Below are 20,276 nucleotides of genomic sequence, written 5' to 3'. Positions count from 1 at the left end.
GTACATGGTGATGAGACCCCCACTCATGGGCACAGAGAAGCAACTGAACCATTATGTAAAGAGAGACAGTGCATCAGCCTGGGAAAAGTCTCACCCTTCCTTTGGCTATACAGAGTGAGCAAAACAAAAGATTTCAGTGGCTTCATTTACCACTTGACTCAGGTCAGTATTCAGCCTAAGTGTGTTATTTCCTGAGAAGCTAGAACCTGTACTTGTGGCATCGCTCAACTGAAGTTTATTAAATGCTTGCTGTGAGCAAGGCCTAATGGTAAGGGACATAAAGAAGGATAAGACACTGGCCAGTCCCTCAAGCAACTCGTCTTCTGGTTGGGTTGAGATGAAATAGCAAGTCACAGAATGCAGGAGTGTCCTCTATATCACATGAGGGCTGCAGATGACTGAGGTTCTGAATAAAGGCTGAGGTCAGTGGTGGCCAGGATTGCAGATCCACCTGGCTTCCCAGAGGCTGGGAATTTGATGTGGATCTTGAAGATCTCGTCCAATTACAACAGGTGAAGGAAGATGAGATTCTAGGAGCTGAAGGGCAGAGGTCAGCAGGTTTGGAGATATATCGGTATTTGGTGTCTACAATGCTACATGATGCAAAATATATGTAAATATATTGCCTATGAGCCCCACCACAACCTATGAGATTCGTGTTGTCCCTGTTTGAGGCTCAGAGAGATTAAGTAGCTTACTTATGGTCATATAGAGTTGATTTGAGGCCTCTACTTTTCTAATATGTATCCTAAACAGAGAGTATGTCATTGAATTAGAATAGAAGAATCTAAAGAAGAAAATAGAGCGAGATGTTGTTGGATGGCTGGATTGAAAACAGATTTTATTATTTGTTTTGGCTGTTGGACCTTGCTTAAATTATTTAACTTCACTGAGCCTCAGCTTCCTAGTCTGGAAAATAAGTTAACACCAACCTCATTGGGATTATTATGAGGATTAAAATGTAGAATGTGTATAAAGAACTTAGCACACTGACTGGCATATAGTAAGCACACGTAGTGAAAACAAACATTTTCTAAATTTCCAAACTGAGGAAGGTGGATTTTACGTTAGGAAAAAAACAACAGGTATAGTAGGTTCTTCAGTAGGGCTATGGCATAATGAAAATCACATGTTAGGCAGTAAAGCAGATAGCACTACTAAAAGATGGTAAGGGCATGAAAGAGGTTTTCAATAGTGAGAATAGGAAAGAGGAATTTCCAAAAATAGGTAAAGGTTTTTGATGGGTTCCTTTCCTCCCTACCAATTCTATCCCGACAACCTGCCCCCCAACCCACCCACTGTAGGCAGTGTTACTTCTGCTCATTATACTTACAAGCATAGAGTTCATCACCAGGGTCCACACAAGGCTAGTCAGGAAGGCTTATAGGTTCCAGGGCAGCCTGGTGAGACCAGCAGCATCTCCCAGAGGAGGGAGGATCTTGCACGTGCAGCCGCCTAATCAGCCACTTTTGTCTAGCTTCCATTTGCTCTTCCCTCCCAACTGAATTTAATGTCTTTCCATCCTCTGCCTCTAGTTAAGCTGTTAAGTGCTGTTATTCCATTGCAGCCAGGCACCTGCCAGGGCCTGTTGGCACTGAACCCAGAGCCCAGCCCAGCGGATGCTCTCACTGAGCTTCTTGTCAGATGCCAGGAGCGATGAGGCACATCACATGCTTTTTCTTCCCCAATAATGCCTGTTCCCAATGTGGTCGTGATGAGAGAGAAAGGCTCCGAGGGAGTTAATTTGATGCTAGCAATGAAATGGCAATCAGGCAGATGGCCTTACTCCATCTATGGATTCTTCTCTGTTTCTTCTCGGTTTCTGGACCTCAAAGATGGTCAAGGAATAGAGGGGATAATGGATGGCAATGAATCAGAAGCTCTGGGTCTTTTGGGTGGATGGGAAATGTACTCATTGAGTTATAAGATGCCATTGCTAGGGGGCGGCGCCTGTGGCTCAAAGGGGTAGGGCGCCGGCCCCATATGCTGGAGGTGGTGGGTTCAAACCCAGCCCCGGCCAAAAAATAAATAAAAAAAAAAAAGAAAAAGATGCCATTGCTGGAGAAGGCCTTACAGATTAGATTTAGACCAGGGATTTTCAGACTGTTTCTCTAGCAGAAGAATTCTTTTTTTTTATTGTTGGGGATTCATTGAGGGTACAATAAGCCAGGTTACACTGATTGCAATTGCTAGGTAAAGTCCCTCTTGCAATCATGTCTTGCCCCCATAAAATGTGACACACACCAAGGCCCCAAGCAGAAGAATTCTTTCTTCAAATCTGACCTTACATAGAATCCCAGAGTGTTAAATAGGAAAAAGAACATAGCTGGCTTGGTTGCAATAGGGATATGAGACTCTAAATCCTAATAGTTGGGTTGGGTGCCTTTTTAATCCCTTCTCAAGGGCACAGAACCTTAGAAGTCTGGTCTACAGCTTGAAAACCACTGCCCTGGTCAACTCTGTTCATTGTACTGTGGAGGAAACGGTTTGGAGATGGGGAATGACTTTCCTAAGGTTGCTTGATTCTGCCTCCAGTAGTTTTTTGTTTTTTGTTTTGTTTTTATACAATTGCCTCTTCCTTACCATTTAGTCTTTTCATTTCACTGTAGAAAATCACAATCTCTTACATGATATGAATTTTCCCAGTAACACTTGCGTTTAGAACTGTTTAGTCTTTTAAATGCTATTTCTGTAGGGCAGGGTTCTCTGTTGTCAGATGCCAGGAAGGAGGGGGCACGTCAGAAATCCTGGTCTGCAGCTCGGGCTGCCCTAGAACGTGGGCAGTTTGTGAGGATGACAACCCACACTGCCCTCCATTCTCTCCTCTCCCACCTAGAGTGTTCTGCATAAATTAGCTGCGGTTGCAACACTCTTGCTTTCAGGACCCTGAGTGCTAAAATGGCCTGGCTTGGTTCTGTGTAGTGACTTAACCAGAGTAACCCTCAGGGAGTGGCAGACTGTATTTTTATTGTTGAATTTTGTTATGATGAAGCTGAAAATGAAAGAAGATTCTCCTTAATTCTCTACTCTTTTCATACTTATGGGTTAGTCCTGAACGGGGCTTCATGAAATAATGTCATTTTGTCCTTATGAATTTTCTTCCTTCTAACCACCTCACAGTCCTCTCTGTTTAACCATTAAATGGGGGGGGTCAAAAACTGAGAACTCTCATCCAGCCTTTGGAAGTCAGAATGTCAGCTTTCTTTCTGCTGCACAGCCAGGTTCTTTGATGTGGTCAGATCTGCGCTGGTGAAAGGACCAGCCCTCTCTTTCACCCACGCCATGGGGCTGTCCATGGTATGCTCATATGCCTTCTCCTTCCCACAGCAGTGTTGTGATTTAGGCTACCATGCTAGCCTGAACCGGGCTCTACGCACCTTCCTCTCTGCTGAGTTAAATCTGGAACAGTCAAAGCATGAAGGTCTGGATGCCATTGAGAATGCAGTGGAAAACCTGGATGCTACCAGTGACAAGCAGCGCCTCATGGAGATGTACAACAATGTCTTCTGCCCCCCTATGAAGTTTGAGTTCCAGCCCCACATGGGCGACATGGTGAGGCCCTCTCCCCATCTTCACACCCCTCCCCAAGGGGCTTGAGTGCACTGTGTCTAGATTCATTACACCTGGAACTGGTGTCCTATCAGATAGGTGAGGCACATTCCACTCACTGAACAATAGCTACTGAGTGCCTGCTGTCTACCAGGCTGGGCTCTGGACATTGGAGATTAGAGTCCTTGGGGAGCTACGTTCTGGGGAGTAAAGTCGCTGAGATTAGGAGAGAGTTAGAAATATGCTTAGGGAAGAACATCTGAAGGGACCCAGCAGGATCAAAGAAGGTGAAAAACAGCAGGTGTATTCTAAAAACTAACAGTTCACCCTGGTGAAAGGAAGGTGGGGGAGAGGGGCACTCCCAGTGGTAAGGCTCCACAAAGTGAGCGCTAAGGTGGGGCCATGTCTTAGAGTCTCTTGTGGGGGAGGGAGGGCTAAGTAGGGGAATGATGTTACCCTTTGACACTTGGCAAAGTTCTAAAAGAATTTTTTGGGAGGTGGGGGAGAGTTAGAAAATTGTGATAAAGCTCTGCTTGAGTATTGAACAAAAAAGAATGGGTGCCTATAGAGAAAGGGCTTAATTAAATAATGCCCCAATAGGGGAGTATGAGCATAGGAACCTTGTTTTTTATTCTACCTCCAATGACTACAACAGGAAGGGCCAAAATAAACTAAAGTGGGAGGAAAGAGAAGCTCCTGGTTTTTCAAATGCTGTGAATCATTTGGTTCCACTTATGATGGTTGTATATACAGGGCAGAATGAAACTCATTCCTATGGGTTGGAATTCCATTTCACCTACTAGTTAAATCAAAAGGAGGATGTAAGATTTATGTAATAGAAAAAATCAGGATGGGCTCAGCATCTGTAGCACAGTGGTTACGGTGCAGGCCACGTACACCAAGGCTGGTGGGTTCTAACCCAGCCTGGGCCAGCTAAACAGCAATGATCATTTCAACAACAACAACAAAAAAAAAAAAAAATAGCCAGGCATTGTGGTGGGCGCCTGTAGTCCTAGCTACTCGGGAGGCTGAGGTAAGAGAATTGCTTAAGCCCAGGAGTTTGAGGTTGCTGTGAGCTGTGACACCCCCTCTACCAAGGGTGACATAGTGAGACTCTGTCTCAAATAAAAAGTAATAAATAAATAAATAAATAAATAAATAAATAGAAAAGATCAGGATGGTGAGACCTTGTCTCACAAAACAAACAAAAAAAAACCTGTAGTCCCAGCTACTTGAGAGGCTCGCTTGAGCCCAGGAGTCTGAAATTGTGGTGGGCTATGATGAGGCCACTGCACTCCAACTGGAGCAACAGAGAAGACCCTGTCTCAAGGAAAAAAACAATCAAGGTGGCTTTCCAGGCACGGTTGGATTTAGGAGCAGGAACTTTACCAAGACTCAGTTGTTCTCTGCTCCACTTGCTGTGTGTTAGCTTCGTTTTTAGGTAGGCCCTTATCCCATGAAGGAAGTGTAACCTGCATTTCCAGCCTTATTTCCCGATAGGCTGAAATCTAGTTGAAAGAATATCTGCCTCCCTCCTTGAAGTCCTCTCAAAAGCCTCATGTGTGTCATTGGTTTTGATGGGGGAAAGTGCTTATCTGTAAGCCATTTGCAGGTGTCTGCAGTTGGCTGGTGGTTTCATGCCTGGGTCACAAGTCCATCCAAAGCACATGGCCTGAGGTGTAGTGTGGAAGGTTCCCTCGGAAGGGCAGTCAGACCAAAGCTGCCAAAAGGAGGAAGAGTGGATGCTAGGGGACCAAAAAACAGCAACATGCTCTCCCTAGGAATGGTGCTTCCCTTGGGATTAGCATCCAAATTCTTTAGAAATATCTGTACCAAAATGACAACTAGAGCAGTGTAAAGAGGATTTTCTGTCATCAGTACTCCACTATGGAGAGGAAGGAGGTCATTTCTATCCTAAAAACAAAAATGTGGAGATGATTTCCTTCCTTTCCTTCTTAGGGAAAATCAGACCATTTCCAGTTTGCTTCCATTGTTGTGGCTTAGGAAACGTCAGCATCTGAACAGATGGGGAAGTGAGATGGCAGCATGAATTGCGGGAGGGATGTCACCAAGCCCCAGGAAGCCCCATTCCTCACCTGCCCTGGCTTCTGGTCAAACTTGCCTTCCAAGCCCCTTCTCCAGCTGCTGCTGAAGTGGAACTTGGGGACCAGCTGAGTGGAGCGATACATTTTCTGGTATCTGCTGAGTTGCCTTCTGAGCCAAACAGCTTGTCTCCATAAAAGGGGAATCCAGATGCTGGGTGCATAGGCCCCCTCCTAACCGTGTCAGGGTCTTATTTCCATTCTCTAGAGTACAGCTGGAATGCATTACCTTGCACCCCGCTAGTGGACCATTGCCAAAGTATGTATCAACAGCTCTGCTGCTTCTTAAAGGAACAGGCTTAGAGGAAGTTTTCCCTCTGTGATTCCTCCCTGCTAGGTCTGGTTTACTTTAAAAATCAATGGCTCACTCCTCTGCCTGGGCCCTCCCTTTGTGTGATAATAGCTGATCAGTGGCTGAGCCAGGCAGGGGCCAGGGCCAGCCCTGCAGCTTGTAAAGGTTGTGTACTGCAGCCTCGCCTTCATATGAGTGAAAATAAAATGAGATGGGAGGGTGAGTTGTTCTCGGTTCCTACAGCCAGTCTATCCCCATCAGTGTGAGTTGCCTGTAGATTATCTAGGCAACAAGAAGGAGCTGCCTGGAAGTCCTTGAACCAGGGCCAGAGTTCGGGTGGCATTTTGACCGGAAGCCCTGAAATTGGACAAGGCCCACACTGACTGGTGTTCTGGGGTGCTCAGCACATGACATGATGCCAAGTGCTCTCAGATGTACTAGGAGGAGGTACTTGGCTCCACTCTTGGTGCCCCCAGAGGCTTGTGGGACTCTAAATGCCTGACCGGTGACATCAGGCAGCCAGAGAGTTTCACTCTTGGCGCTAACACATTCTGGCCACTGATCTTTCTCCATTGTGTCTGCTTATCCAAGAGCCAGAGTGAAGTCAGCGCTCTTCAGATCTGAGAGCTGGCTCAGCCCAGCCTTCCAGCTGGGGGAGGAGGTCAAGTCAGTTGGGAGCTTAAAAGCCAATGGAGGAAAAGGTCAAGTCCCAGCCCCCTCCATTTAAAGAGAGGTTTTGTCTTTTCAAGTGAGAGAATGGTCTGTGGGCATGTGAATGTGCCCACTCATTGTTGAGGAGGCCAGAGGCCGCTTCTATCCAGATGTCTCTGCAGATGAGAAGCTGGAGGACACATGGTAGTGAGGTGTCAGGAGCTGCCATCACTGGGTCCTGCCTTCCAACTCTCCCAGCCTTCTGCCATGTGTCATCCGAGGGACCATGGGTGACCTCATGCCATAGCCATGCCCCCGCCGAGAGAAATGTATCAGCTATTCCTTCATGCAGGGGAAAGCTAGTTGACAATAATCGTTGAGAGAAGAGCAGACTCTTTTACCACACTGAAGACCCAGGATAAAATGATGGCCCTTTGGAAAATGCCGAGTCCCACCAGATTCCATGCCTTCTGGGGCCCTCTAGCATAGCCTGTGGTATGATCTTGTTCCTGGCTTCACGTTCTCTCATTGAGTCGGAGCTCTCACACATAGCCTGGGTTTATAAACACATGTTGGCTGCCAACAGCGGCAAATTAGCCTCCTGACCCACTTCTCTCCTGCTCTCACTCCGGTGTATGAAGGGGGATGAGGAAGGGACTAGAGAGGTAGCCACTTGGACTTCTAGTGGGAACTCCTTGCTGTGCCAAAGCATTGTGTTGCTAAGCTGGAGCTGCCTGAGGTGCTCTTCTGTACCGCCTTCAGCCTTCCATGAAGCTGCGTACCCTGCATAGGTCTGCCCTGGCCAAGAGGTGAGCTCCAAAGAGAGAGACCTGGTCTCTCCAGCCTAGAGGTGAGCTCCAGAGAGAGGACCTGGTCTTTCCAAACAGATTCCCCTCCCCATTCCTTTCATGTGCTATTTGGTCTTGGAAGAAGTCCACACATACTGGTTTTGGATTTTGTTTCAACATAGAAACTGTAAGCCTTACACCTTGAATAAGAGGAGTTTTATTACCAGTAATGGGAACTGCGGAACCACCGAAAGAACTATATCCCCTTCCTGACCTGGTGTTGCTTTCTTTCTGGCAGGCTTCCCAGCTCTGTGCCCAGCAGCCGGTCCAGAGTGAGCTGGTGCAGAGATGCCAACAACTGCAGTCTCGCTTATCCACTCTAAAGATTGAGAACGAAGAGGTGAGTTTTCTGCTTACAAGGCTCAAAGCCATCTTCTGAGTTGAACCTCTTGCTGCTGCCCGTCTGGGAGCAGGTGGAAGAAGCATGCAGAGAATGTCCGGGCTGCCACAAACATTTCCTAGCCAAATGTAGGCTTGGACTTTCCCCCTCTGTTACATCCTGCCCTTGAACTCCAGGAAGTTGCTTTTGCATTGCCAAAGGTTGTGGTCTATTTTGAGCTTTTGCAAAATGCTTTTTTCCTCCTCTACACGTTTAATCAAAATGGAACTTGGCAGCTGTGTGAACAATATTGTGTCTCTGAAACCACTCCATCATGCCTAGCTTTTTCCAGCATTTTCAAACAAACAGAGGCCTTTGACTTTGACACTTCAATCATCTCCATCCCCTTAGGAAAGGCTGACTTTCTTCTGGGACCAGTGTATTTGCTCTCAACAACCAGTTCAAAGGGGCAAGTATGATTGATGATCCAGTTTTATCTTGAGCTCAGTTGGCTTTTACCTTGCGTCTCAGCAAATCTTATTTTTCCCAGGAAGATTAGGAAGGATTGAGGATGGATCCCTTAGTGTGCAAATGAGGAAACAGGTTCATCAGTTTGTTGAAGGTCATGAAACAAAACCTGGGACTTTGCAGAACTAGGCCCATCACAAATTTTAACTAGTATTACTCAAACTAGTTGTTTGAGTAAGGGGATTGGTTTGGATTTGTTGCATTCTCTTTCCCTTAGCACTTCTATTATAATGAAGAGCTAACATTAAACTTCAAAAGTAAACATTAAATAAAAGAGCTAGGTCAAATATGTAGCTGGAAGCGGGTAGTGTCCTATAGGTTCTCTTGGAGAGAGTAGCACTGCATAGCCGAGTCCATATGATGGTTATCACTCACTTAGCGCTGTCCAGGGGGAAGCAGAGCTGCACCCTCTGGTGGCATTCTCGATCCTTCCCCAGCCCACTCTCTCCTCCACTTCTCCAAGCTTCTCCATCACCTGCTTCTTTGCAGCCCCCACCCCACCCCCCGCACCCCAAAACATTTTGTTGGCCATTGTCATTGCAGGTAAAGAAGACAATGGAGGCCACTCTGCAGACCATCCAGGACATTGTGACTGTTGAGGATTTTGATGTGTCTGACTGTTTCCAGTACAGCAACTCCATGGAGTCTGTCAAGTCCACAGTCTCAGAAACCTTCATGAGCAAACCTAGCATTGCTAAGAGGAGAGCCAACCAGCAGGAGACAGAACAGTTTTATTTCACGGTAAGGGAGTTAAGAGCCTCAGCAGGCACACAAGGGAGATTTGGCACCCAGCGTCCTTGTTGTGTGTCTGATGGGCAGGCCTTGGATATCCTCGATTTGAGTCTGGGCATACTCTGAGACCATCCCTGCACTTCCCTGTAGCTGAAACAAACAGCTACAAATTGTATATGACTGACAGGTACCACGACCTCCCAAGAGAAAAGATCCTCCCAAGTGTACTGCTAAGATTTTCCTTTTAAAGAAATGTTTAACCAGCTAGTAGGCTTTCATTTGAAAGCTTCTGTGTCAGCCATAGGGGATCATGAAAAGGGGACTTCATCATTTAGTTCATAGGAACTACATCCAAATATTCTAGATAGCACATACTTTGTTTTTAAAAGTCTATAGTCTCTTCTAAGTGATATGACATTATTTTATAACTTTCATTATTAGGAAATTGTTTTTCCTAATTATTGCTGAAATTTAAAGGGATGGGTAATGGTGTAGCATGGCTGTTGTGCAGAGAATTCTAAAACATTACATTTTGTTATTCATTTGTTTCCAGTTGTCTTTTAGACAGATGGACTGATTTTTTTTTTTTGGTGGTGTTAATAGTCCTTTGGAAGGTTGCTAGTTGGTCTTTAGTGCTGCTTTTTAACAATTAAGTTATTTTGAGCTTGCCAAGTAGGATTTATTGCCTGTGCTAAAATTTATTTCCTAATCTGATGACCAAGAAAGGAAAAATTAAGTTTGCAGATGTGAAATGAAATATAACCAGTGAATATGTATACTGATTCTGAATGAAAGGAATTAACTTGTTTTTCAGAAGACATGCCGTCTGCATGCAATAAATTGAATTTTCCTCCAACTGGAACAATTTGTTTAATTCTTCTTTGAACACTGCCCTTTTTCTATTAAGAGCACTAATGATTTGTTAACTTTTCTTTAAGAAATCTGTTTTTTAATTAGTTAAGCTCAGACTTCACATTTTTTTTTATCGTAGAGAAAACTGCTAAAAGGGAGTGATTTATTATTATCGTTCTTCTAAAACATCTTTTTAAAATTATTGTACAAAGTAAAACAAGCTCATTATATAAAATTTAGAAGGAAAAAAGAGGAAAATGAAACTGTAGTCCTATCATCTAGAGATAATGGTATTGGAATATATTCCCTTCTAATCTCTTTCTTATGCATACCCAAACATACATGAGAGCATATATTTATCATTTTATTGAAAAAAAAAATGGGAAACTGCCACACATATTGTTTTACAGTCTCAGTCATTTAATTATAACATTCTGTAAGCATATTTATGAGTAAAATACAAAATCTACACAAGAAATGATTGACACTTTGGCTCATCCATTCATTTTTGTGAGATATTTAACGCACTGCCTGGTTTCATAGTTAGTGCCCAGTATATGCTAAAAGCTTTTTTTCACCATATTTCTTTATTTATTAGTCATTGAATTATTTGATGATCATTTATTGAGGATTTACTCTTTGCCAGACACCATGCTATAAGTTGGGAATGCTGAGAGTATAAGATGAAGAGGGAATGATGGGATTGGGCATGTAAAGGGATAATTTTCATTTTTACTTCATATTCCTAAACAGTTACAATAGAATTGACTTTTATAATTAAAAACATAAAATTGTTAAAATGAATACTTGCACATCTTCCTGAAAGGAGACCAGGATGAGTAGAGTGAGGAAGCATCACACACACACTGACTTTTGAGCAAAGCAGTCAGGGAATCGGGGTGGGGGGAGGTGGCACTCTTTGAGGAAGGAAAGAATAGCATGTGCAAAACATGAAGGGATGCAAAAACTGGTCTTAGATGTTAAGAGAACTTTCTGACTATAATGAGGGATGTGTCGCCTCCCCAAGCTTCATTATCTAAGGAGCTTGTTGAACACTCTCTAGAGGCTTTTAATAATATGATTGTTTGGCTGGTCTGTCTGGACTGCATAGATATAGCACTATTTAAATGACCCAATCTTGTTATGTGGCTGAATATTTCCATTTTTTAGGTTAACTAAGAATTTGGATTTTAAAAATCTGTGTTTAAGACAGTCTTTGTCAGAATTGCTTTTGGCTTTAAATGAAACTACAATTTGTGGTCAAGGTTGACCTTTTGTAAAAACAGGAGTGACCATGTTCAAACTGGTGACCTCTCAAATCCTGTCCACCTTTTCATCTTCTGTCTGGAAGCATTGATGTCCTCTAACCCATGCCTGTTTTTTGCGGCCCTAATGCTACTTATCAAAATTTGTGTGCAAATTTCCTTGGCTGGCAGGAAGAGTTTTTGTCTGGACTTGTCTAGTAATGGATTTACAAGAGAGTTCATCATTTTGTGACAGGTGCTTAAAATGCATCATATAATTCATTTCATGATAAAAGGACTTTTTGTGGGTAGTGAAATAGACATATAAGAAAAGGAGGCACCCAGGTTAAACAGAGTGCCTTCCACTTTAGCACACAACCCATATAAAGCCAACACAACTGCAGATGTGCTTTTTTTGTCTGTTGTCTCTATAAACATTGCCACTGTATTTTTCTATGCCCTTCAAAGATGTCAGAGCAGTGCACTCTGGAAGCTCCTTTTGGAAAGGAGCTTCCGAGTGAGAAAGGAGTCCCTTGTCATGGCTTGACTGCTGGGTAGTATGCCTAGTGAACAAAGGGTTCCTAGGAAAGCTTTCTGACCACCGGTGGCTGTCATCAGATTGATTTGCCCAGATGACATCAATTAGAAATTTGAAACATCGTCTATAAAGGTCACATGCAAGAGTCTCAGGGAAAAAACCATGAAATTTTAAAACATGAAGTGACTTTTAAAAATTATCTAACCCAATCATCTCATTAGAAAGATTTAAAAATATTAAATCCAGAGGATGGGTAGCTTGTTCAAGGTTCTCAGGAAGGGCTGAACTGGGAACTCTGGTCATCTGGTCTCTATCCACAGGTCACCTTTTTCTCTGCACCCTGCTAAAGAAGTGGAGGAGAAGGGAAAGGCTCAGGAACAGCTCGACAACTTTCCCGTCTTATGTGCCCTAAGAGAGAACGTGTTTTCGGATCTCCTTGGCTTTGTGTTTATCATTCATCTATTATAGTACATAATTCACTAATGCCTATTTTTTCCCATTGCCTTTTTTATTGTGATTGTTAAAAACAGATTTTTTTTAAGATGCATAGATTTCAAATGGGCATACAGGAGAAGTATTCTCATTTCTGACTCCTTTTCCCCTCCCTTCTGCTGGTGATTGAAACCAGTTTCTTTTGTGTCCTTCCAGAGAGAGTCTACACATGGGCAACAACTGACATGTACACAGCAAATTACATTAGAAATGTAATGAAATAAAACCGAAGTGCAAATAGAAGTATTCCTCTCATACTGTTCTTTGCTTTACTTTCTTCAATTAATTTCCTTTGGATATTATTTTTATGTTAGTCCAAAAAGATCTACTTCTTTTTTCAATGGCTGGACAGAATTCCATCTCATGGATGTGCCATCACTTATTTAACCAATTCCCTGCTGATAGGCAGCAGTGTTCACTGTTTAGTCAAGGATTATCAAAGCTTTATTAAGGCTGGTGTTTCTCCTAAGTGTTTCCTTACATGGGGAGTCAGATTATGAGGTTTTAATGTGAGGAATAGAACAGGGAAGGGGTTTAGGATTTTAGCTGATAAAGTAACAAAGCTAGAGTGCCTGAATTCTTAGGGACTGGTTTGGGTAAGGTAATAGGAGAGGTGGTAGTGTCTTAGCCATTGGGGCGCTAGGGTAGGCCACTAGACTTCAAACTTCTGGTCTGAGATCTATCCTGGTATTCTCCTGCAGGCCGTTAGTAAATGTGTGCTAAGCAGGTACAAATGAGTGAATGTCCCTGCCGTGTCAATTAAACTGGGGAGATGTGCTCCACTTGAAGTTTACTCTATTATGTATTCTGTCCAACAGCTGTTTCCTGTATTAAAAATTGACAGGGAGGAGGGGAAATATCAGCGTGCAGTGGATGGTGGGGAAGCAACCACAGAATGACGTCTGTGTATCTCTGTGCATAGTGTTGGCTAGGCATAGCTCATGTCTCCTGCCCACCCCACCCCCTTGCTGCAGTGGAAACTTACGGCCTTGGATTCACACAGAATAAATCCAAAGTATAAGCAAGATCCTGTGAGTTTTTACTCCCGTGGTAAGTGTATTTAAAAGGAAAGATGTTTTTAAAAATTAAAAGCATTCTCGTGCCTCTTACTAATTTGTGTTAAAAGGCTCAAAGCCTTCTGATTTGATTCCACTTTCTTAGATTTTAGCACAAAGCAAAGAAGTTTATGGAAGGAATGTTTTTAAGTTAAGTGAGCAGGCAATTCAGGTATAGGGATAAGGAACATTTTTTGAGTAGCTGCTGTGCGCCAGGCCATGTGCTAACCAAATAATGCTTGTTACCCACTTTCATTCTCAACAACTTTGTGAAAAAGATACTATTTCCATTTTTCAGATGGAAAAACTTAGACTTAGGGGGCTTAAGTGTTTTGTCAAAGATGATAAGGGTTAATAAGTGGTAGGACTAGAATATTCCAACTCACTCTTTTTCATTGTAATGCAAATAAAATGTCCATCTGGGAGGGAGGATTCAGAAAGAAAAATTATTCTAGTAATACTTTTTAATAAATAAAAGTCATTGCTGACAGTTAATAACCAATTAGGAATTATTGGGATGTGGTTTAATTAATGAAATCATTAAAACTAAATTGAAATTTGACAATGGTAAAAAACAAAATAAAAGCCCTAATAGACTCTTTGTTTCCCTTCCTACTTTTTTGAAGAAATTCTCAGTTTTGATCCTTTTGAGTATGAAATGGGCACTGAGTGTGGGGGATGGGCACTGATCAGACTGTGTTTTAGGAACTTAATTTTATTTTGGTGATACCTAAAATGCAACATTACACTTTCTTTTGCTCCCCCATTAAGGAAATGCCCAGCTAATCACTTTACTTTTTTAGGTGTTTGTTGAAGGAAGCTGAGTATAGGAGTGAAACGAAAGAAAACTAATTACCTAATATAGGAACAGTGACCTTAATTGCTCAAGGAGGGAATTTTGAGATTTGAGGTAATAAACAGCTCTTTTCCTGGCCTTCTGGTCTCCAGAATCATTGAAAGCCACCTGTTCTCCCCTTGCTTTCAGCTGTCTCAGCTCCTTTATCTGTGTGTCTGTCCAACAGCAACTGGAATCTTCCAGCTCAACTCCACCATTAAAGGCAAGGTCATTTATCCCCAGCTTATGCATTATACACATAAATGCTGACTTATGGGCGAGTTGGGGAAATGATAAATAGCATGCCTGCAAATTGTGGGATGCCTTTATCATCCCACTCCCAGCTCACATAGATGGAAAACTCCCAACCACTGTTTCCACAGTAGTATTAGGGATGCAGGTCATACCTTGACACAGCTTTGATCCTTTAGGATTTAATGGAAACCAAAAAGGTAATCCATCATACCCCTTTATCAGATTATTATTTATTTTAATGGTTCACCAAGTGGCAGCCACAGTTAACTAGTGAACTGTAAACACGAATGAAAAAATGATTTCCAGAATCACAAGTAGAAACATGAATGAAAGGAAGGAATTTGCATCCTTCTCCTTTCAGAGTTTGACTGTTTCCTGAGCAATCTGGTCTTCTTTTGAGGGTTATAGCTTCTTGGTGTATTTTCCTCATTAGGAACCCTTTAAATATCTCCTGGGATAACCTTCCAAAAAGAGGCTTTTGAAGATTGCATTCTTAGCAGTGATGTTTCCTGAAGGCTTTTCACCTCTGAGCCCTAAAATATTGTTTCAAGTCCACAATTAGGCATTGGTTGGGGATTAGGATGTCACCCAGGGAAAACTGACAGCAGGTGAGCTGGCAGCTGGAACAGATGGAACAGGAAAGGTGACAACAGAGCCTATTCTCATGCAGATGTTCTTGTGCAAAAGCATAAAGGAGCAGAGAACAGGTTGTGAATAAGGCAGCAGAAATGATTTGGTATAGACGCAGGGGTCCTCAAACTTTTTAAACAGGGGGCCAGTTCACTGTCCCTCAGACCTTTGGAGGGCTGGACTATAGTTTTTAAAAAAAAAAAAAAAACTATGAACAAATTCCTGTGCACACTGCACATACCTTATTTTGAAGTAAAAAAACAAAATGGGAACAAATACAATCACACCGCCTCATGTGGCCCGCGCGCTGCAGTTTGAGGACCCCTGATGTGTTTTTGCTTTGTTTTATATTTAATTTAGAGATGAGGAGCACACTTAGGGGCTTGGTTTTTATCTGCTGAGGAGGGTTCTATCCAGAAGAGAGTGAGACTACTTGTTTACTTACCCATTCTTCATGCATTTATTGAGTATCTGTTATCTGTTAGGCATAATACTAAGCATCAGGCTTGCAAAGAATAATGAATGACATGGTCTCTGACCATAGGGAGAAGGCAGTCTAGAAAGAAAGACATGTGAGTAATAAACCCTTGGCTACAGGACTGTATGAGAAGTGCTGTTGTGGAGATTTTTAAGGAACATCTAGGACATTGGGGTGAGCATGGGAGGGCCAGGAACTGCATCCCAGAGAAAGCAGATTTTCTTCTGTTTTTAAGAGAGAATTAAAGGTCTTAGTGAAAAGTTAACATTGTACAGAAAAGTATAGAGTAAAAGTAACTTACATTTTTTTCACCTTTGCTTTCTACCAGTCTTAACCTTGTGGTAGTAGCCATAAAGTTGAAGGTTTGATGTATAATTACACACACATATATATATACACACACACATTAAAAGACAAAACTATTACAGTTTAAAATGTTTTATCTACTTACCACCTCAACAATCTTACAGTGATTCACGGGTCACACTGAATCCGTGTGGGATGCCCTGCTATTAGGCTTCTGAGTTAGACATGGGCAGATGACCTCAGTCTGGCAGATGAACCTCTGTGGTAGCAAACAGTCAAGGCAAACTAAGATCCCAAAAACAGCTGTGGGGGAGAGGGCAAAAGACACTGTGAGAAGAGTTTAAGGGTAGAGAGTCCAGACCTGGCACTACTACTTAACTAGCTTGCTATAACCAGCAATTTTATTGACGCCTCCCTCCCCTGAGCTCATCTTCTTATCTGTAATAAGGAAATAATAATGTCTACTCTATGTGTTATAGTTATTTATAATGAGAGTCAAATGAGAAAAATGTATGCTAAAGTGCTCTAAAATAGCTTAAGCTGCTACACATATAAAAAGAATTAATACTATGGAGTTTAGTTCTGCTTTTCTCTTGCTCTGTATTATAATGAGTGGAGCATTTTATCATAAAGGTTAAAAGCACGCGCTGTATTGTCAGACTGCATGCATTTGGATACTGATTCCAATGCTCACTGTTTGACCTTGATCAACTTAATTAAACTCTCCAAACATTCATGCCCTCATCTGTAAAATGGGGATAATGATAATAATAGTTCCTAGAGTTATTTTGAAGATTTGATGAATTGTCTGTTAAAATACAGTCTCTCACCGGACTTACAAGAGAAAGCAAATCTGAAAGTGCAGCACAGCAATCATATTCTGATTGTTAGAGCAGGTGGGATTACATTCCCCAAACCTGTGTTTGGAACCATATGTGTGTATGCAAGTGGGGTGTGGCAGCCCCTTCCTCTCAGTGCTCAGCAATCCCACGCTTTCCGTAAAGTCTCCGCCAGAATGGAGGAGGCTGATTAGGATGTGGCTCAGACAAAGATGCTGTGCCTGCCAGGCTTGCAACTGAGGCAGGGGCTGAGCCTGCCATTGGCACTGGTCCTGTGTGATGGAATGCACATGGGGAAGGGGCGGGGCATGATGGGACGTCCATGGAGGGGTCAAATAGCAGGTGTGTGTCCTCATACCAAGAAGAGGGGTCTCAGGGAGTCTGTACACCTTCCCTGCTCTTCTTCAGGGAAACCAAAGGAAACAGATGAGGGGCTCTAGGAAATAGTTTCTTTTCTTTTATTTTTTTTTTTTTGGCTTTTAAAATATTTATTTGTTTATTTACTTATTTTAATTTCAGGACTTTACAAGGTGTATACGTTTTGTTTACACTGTTTTTTGTACAAATTGAGTCAAGGTTATACATGTGCACTATACCCAATAGGTATAAATCCACTCATCCCCTTCTCCCCTCTCCCAGATTGATTTCATTGAGATGTACAAAATTTCCATCTCTGCACTTCAGTGTTGACTGATCAGTTCCAACCTGGTGTTGAGCACATGTGTCTCTCTACTACAGTGATGTTTCACTTAGAAGAATGGTCTCCAATTCCATCCAGATTGTCACAAAAAGCACTAGATCACTTCTTCATGGCTAAGTAGTACTCCATGAATGCATATATCACATTTTATTAATCTACTCAGTTGTTTCCATGTCTTCGCAACTGTGAACTGTGCTGCTATAAACATTCAAGTGCATATGTCATTTTTATAAAATGACCATTTTTAGGAAACAGTTTCTATATGCTAGCCAACATGGAACTCCTAGTAAAACACACAACAGAATACTAATCCACCATGAAAATCAGCAGCCGCCTGTATGCTTAAAGAAATAAAAAAATGAACCTGGTGTAAATTAGGTCAAAAACCAAATAACCTCTAAAAAGGGAATTGGATTGTCCTACTGAGCATCTATAATTTTTTTCCTTCTTTGGGAGACTGATTACTCTTTCTCCTCCTCCTCTCTTAATAGAAAATGAAGGAGTACCTGGAGGGCAGGAACCTCATCACCAAATTACAAGCCAAGCACGACCTTCTGCAGAAAACCCTAGGAGAAAGTGAGTGTGGGAACCCTCTGCTAGAGGCTTGGCAGTGAGAGCAGCTCAAGCTTTCTTGCTGAGCACACGCCTCCATCCTCAGCCAAGTGGACTCGATCTCGTTATTTGAATGCTTTTCTTTTCCTGGTCTGTTTGATGTGGAAGCACATGCCCCAAATGACTGCTTGAGTAATGGGGAAAGGCCAATGCTTAATGAAGCACTAACGTGCATCATCTATTTGTTTAAATGGAGCGTGTCTGCTCTCCACCCAGTCCCCCTCCTTTGCCGCCTCTGCCGTGAGATGGGTAAAGGGGCTCAAGGGTTATTCAGTCTCCAGACACTTTGTTAAAATCTCTCAGTTCCTCCGTGGCAAGACTGAGGCTGGAGCAAGAAGGTAGGAAGCCAGGTGATGAGATACCCAGCTGCTCTGAGGAGATGAGCGGGTCTTCAAATACAGGAGACGTGAACAGCCTGCTGCTGTCTCTAGCTTCCAGGGAGAGTATCAGTTTCCTTCTTCTATGAAGGGTCCTGATGTCGTTCAAGTGCTTTGAAGGGCCTCTCTGCTGTGGTCATGTTCAGGCCATGGTGCTGAATGGACTGTCTCATCTCATAAGATGCTTTTAACCAGACTTTGGAAAGTAGCAAGGCAGAGAACCGGACTGGCACTCTGCAGTTTCTCTCCTCGGCTGTCAAACAGAAGGCGGAGGTTGAAAGAGAAGTTTCCCCGGGGTTTTTGGCACCCTGCCCGGGTCTCCTGCCTAGCTCTTAGCATCCTATGATTAATGGGATTCCCAAGTTGGGGATGCCTCTGAATGCTCTGCCCTTCTTCCCTCCCCCACTAATCTCCTCACGTAAAGATGTAAGGGAGAGGAAGGAGGAGGCTGCAGGGAATATGTGGTACATCAGTGACAGACAAGCCTCCACTTAGAAAGAGCTCAAACATCTTTAAATAAGTTCTTGGGCACTCTTCAGTGTAGGAAAGTTTGCAATACTCACTGGCCCCAAGAATTGGAGCCTCATTTTTTATACCAGACCTTCCTACCCTTTTTGCTCCGTCTTTTTCCTGCCTGGGATAATTCTCCCAGATGATTAGTTGTTGTCTGTAGTCTTTGATCTTGTGATTTCTCTCTGTCTCTCTATCTGCAAATTTTTTTATACCCCTCCTCCGCGCCATATCTTGTGATTTTTAAGGTGTTTTCTTTTATATGAAGGAAACTTGTTAGTTAGCTTACGTTTCTCTTTCCTCCCCGCTATCTAAGGGACTCAGACCAAACAGGTTTGGCCACCAAGAGCCAAACTGCTTTAGATTATCAGATTGCTCCATGGAGAATTGGAGGAAAGAAAGCCCAGAACTATTTGAAGCAAATTATAGCTGTTATTTCTTTTTGTCAAGACAATCTGAGTATAGCCCATAAGTAAGACAGGAAATGAGGCCTTGAGGTCACAGGTGGGTGTGTATGTATATGTGAGTGAATGGCTTTGCTCACACATGTATGCACCAAATGTACTACTATGGAGGCCCGAAGGTTGACCATTCATTAATACTGCAAATTGCTTTAATCTAAAGATGATGGGTTCTAGCAATAAAGAAAAAAAATTGTAAAATCTTCCTACGTGCAAGCCCCCATGTCGTTGCCTTCTGTATATATTTGTCACCATGATGCCAGAGTCCCTTGTTCTTGCCACAGAGGAATAATTGATGTGTATGAATATTCCAGAATGGAAATGGGACAGATGTTGATAATAACGGCTCGGAATAACATCTTTGCAGATGAAAGCTGAGCTTTTAGTAATGAGAAGCTGTTAGGGGTGGGGGTTGGTGTTGCTTAAGATGAGTTAAACTGTAATCGACAATTAGCAACCTTTAAGGGAAGGAAAAGCCCTTCCCCCCTTGGAGTTGCCTTTCTCAGAGTCTGGATGAGAAGTGTGGGAGCTAATTTTTACTCCCCCAGCTCAGTACCTGCTGGGGTTTGCCCCTGGTTTAAATATTAGAGGTCTAATACAGATCAACCTTCATTAACTGTGGACCCAAGGGAAGCAATATATATTATGTCAGGGTCATGTACACATGCATGTATATTTTTTAAAAACATTAAGAACACTTTTTATAAGCATTGGGGTTTTCTATTTCAGTTTTTAAAGATGGCAATGACCCATTAACCTATTAGGCCCCACTATTGAATTAGGAATCATGATTTGATAGCAGTATTAACATTAAGTCTCTCCATTCTCTCCCCAAAGAGCTTCTTTTTCTTCCCCTCCCAACCCTACCTCTGTGTGTGTGTGTGTTCAAGAGCAAGCAAGCTGTTCCCCACCCCTGACACACACCCCATATATACACATAAGAAGCTGAATTTTATCTCTGGGAAGGCTTCTAATAATTTCTTCCATAAAGAATGATCTGTTCTGCTATTGTTCCCCCCAGTTCACCCCTATTTTCCCATTGAAAAGGGGAATCGACAAAGTTAAGGTTTA

The 20,276-nt window shown here is 42.7% G+C and overlaps 1 protein-coding gene across 6 annotated transcripts in view; it reads left to right on the top strand.

Annotated features, from left to right (window-relative positions):
• SRGAP2 (SLIT-ROBO Rho GTPase activating protein 2) overlaps positions 1-20,276 on the top strand; it is a 270,004-nt gene that overhangs the window by 207,819 nt on the left and 41,909 nt on the right. For 4 of the 6 annotated variants that reach the window (XM_053605448.1, XM_053605450.1, XM_053605451.1 and 1 more), the window contains exons 8-11: positions 3,328-3,552; positions 7,681-7,782; positions 8,833-9,030; positions 17,737-17,821. In XM_053605448.1, the coding sequence (XP_053461423.1) occupies positions 3,328-3,552; positions 7,681-7,782; positions 8,833-9,030; positions 17,737-17,821 (610 nt within the window). The remainder of the gene's footprint in view (positions 1-3,327; positions 3,553-7,680; positions 7,783-8,832; positions 9,031-17,736; positions 17,822-20,276) is intronic. The other 2 variants (XM_053605449.1, XM_053605453.1) reach the window with 1 other exon arrangement.

Source organism: Nycticebus coucang, chromosome 10 (assembly GCF_027406575.1).
Source record: "Nycticebus coucang isolate mNycCou1 chromosome 10, mNycCou1.pri, whole genome shotgun sequence".
Lineage (NCBI taxonomy): Eukaryota > Metazoa > Chordata > Mammalia > Primates > Lorisidae > Nycticebus > Nycticebus coucang.
This window is presented reverse-complemented; position numbering and strand designations above follow the sequence as displayed.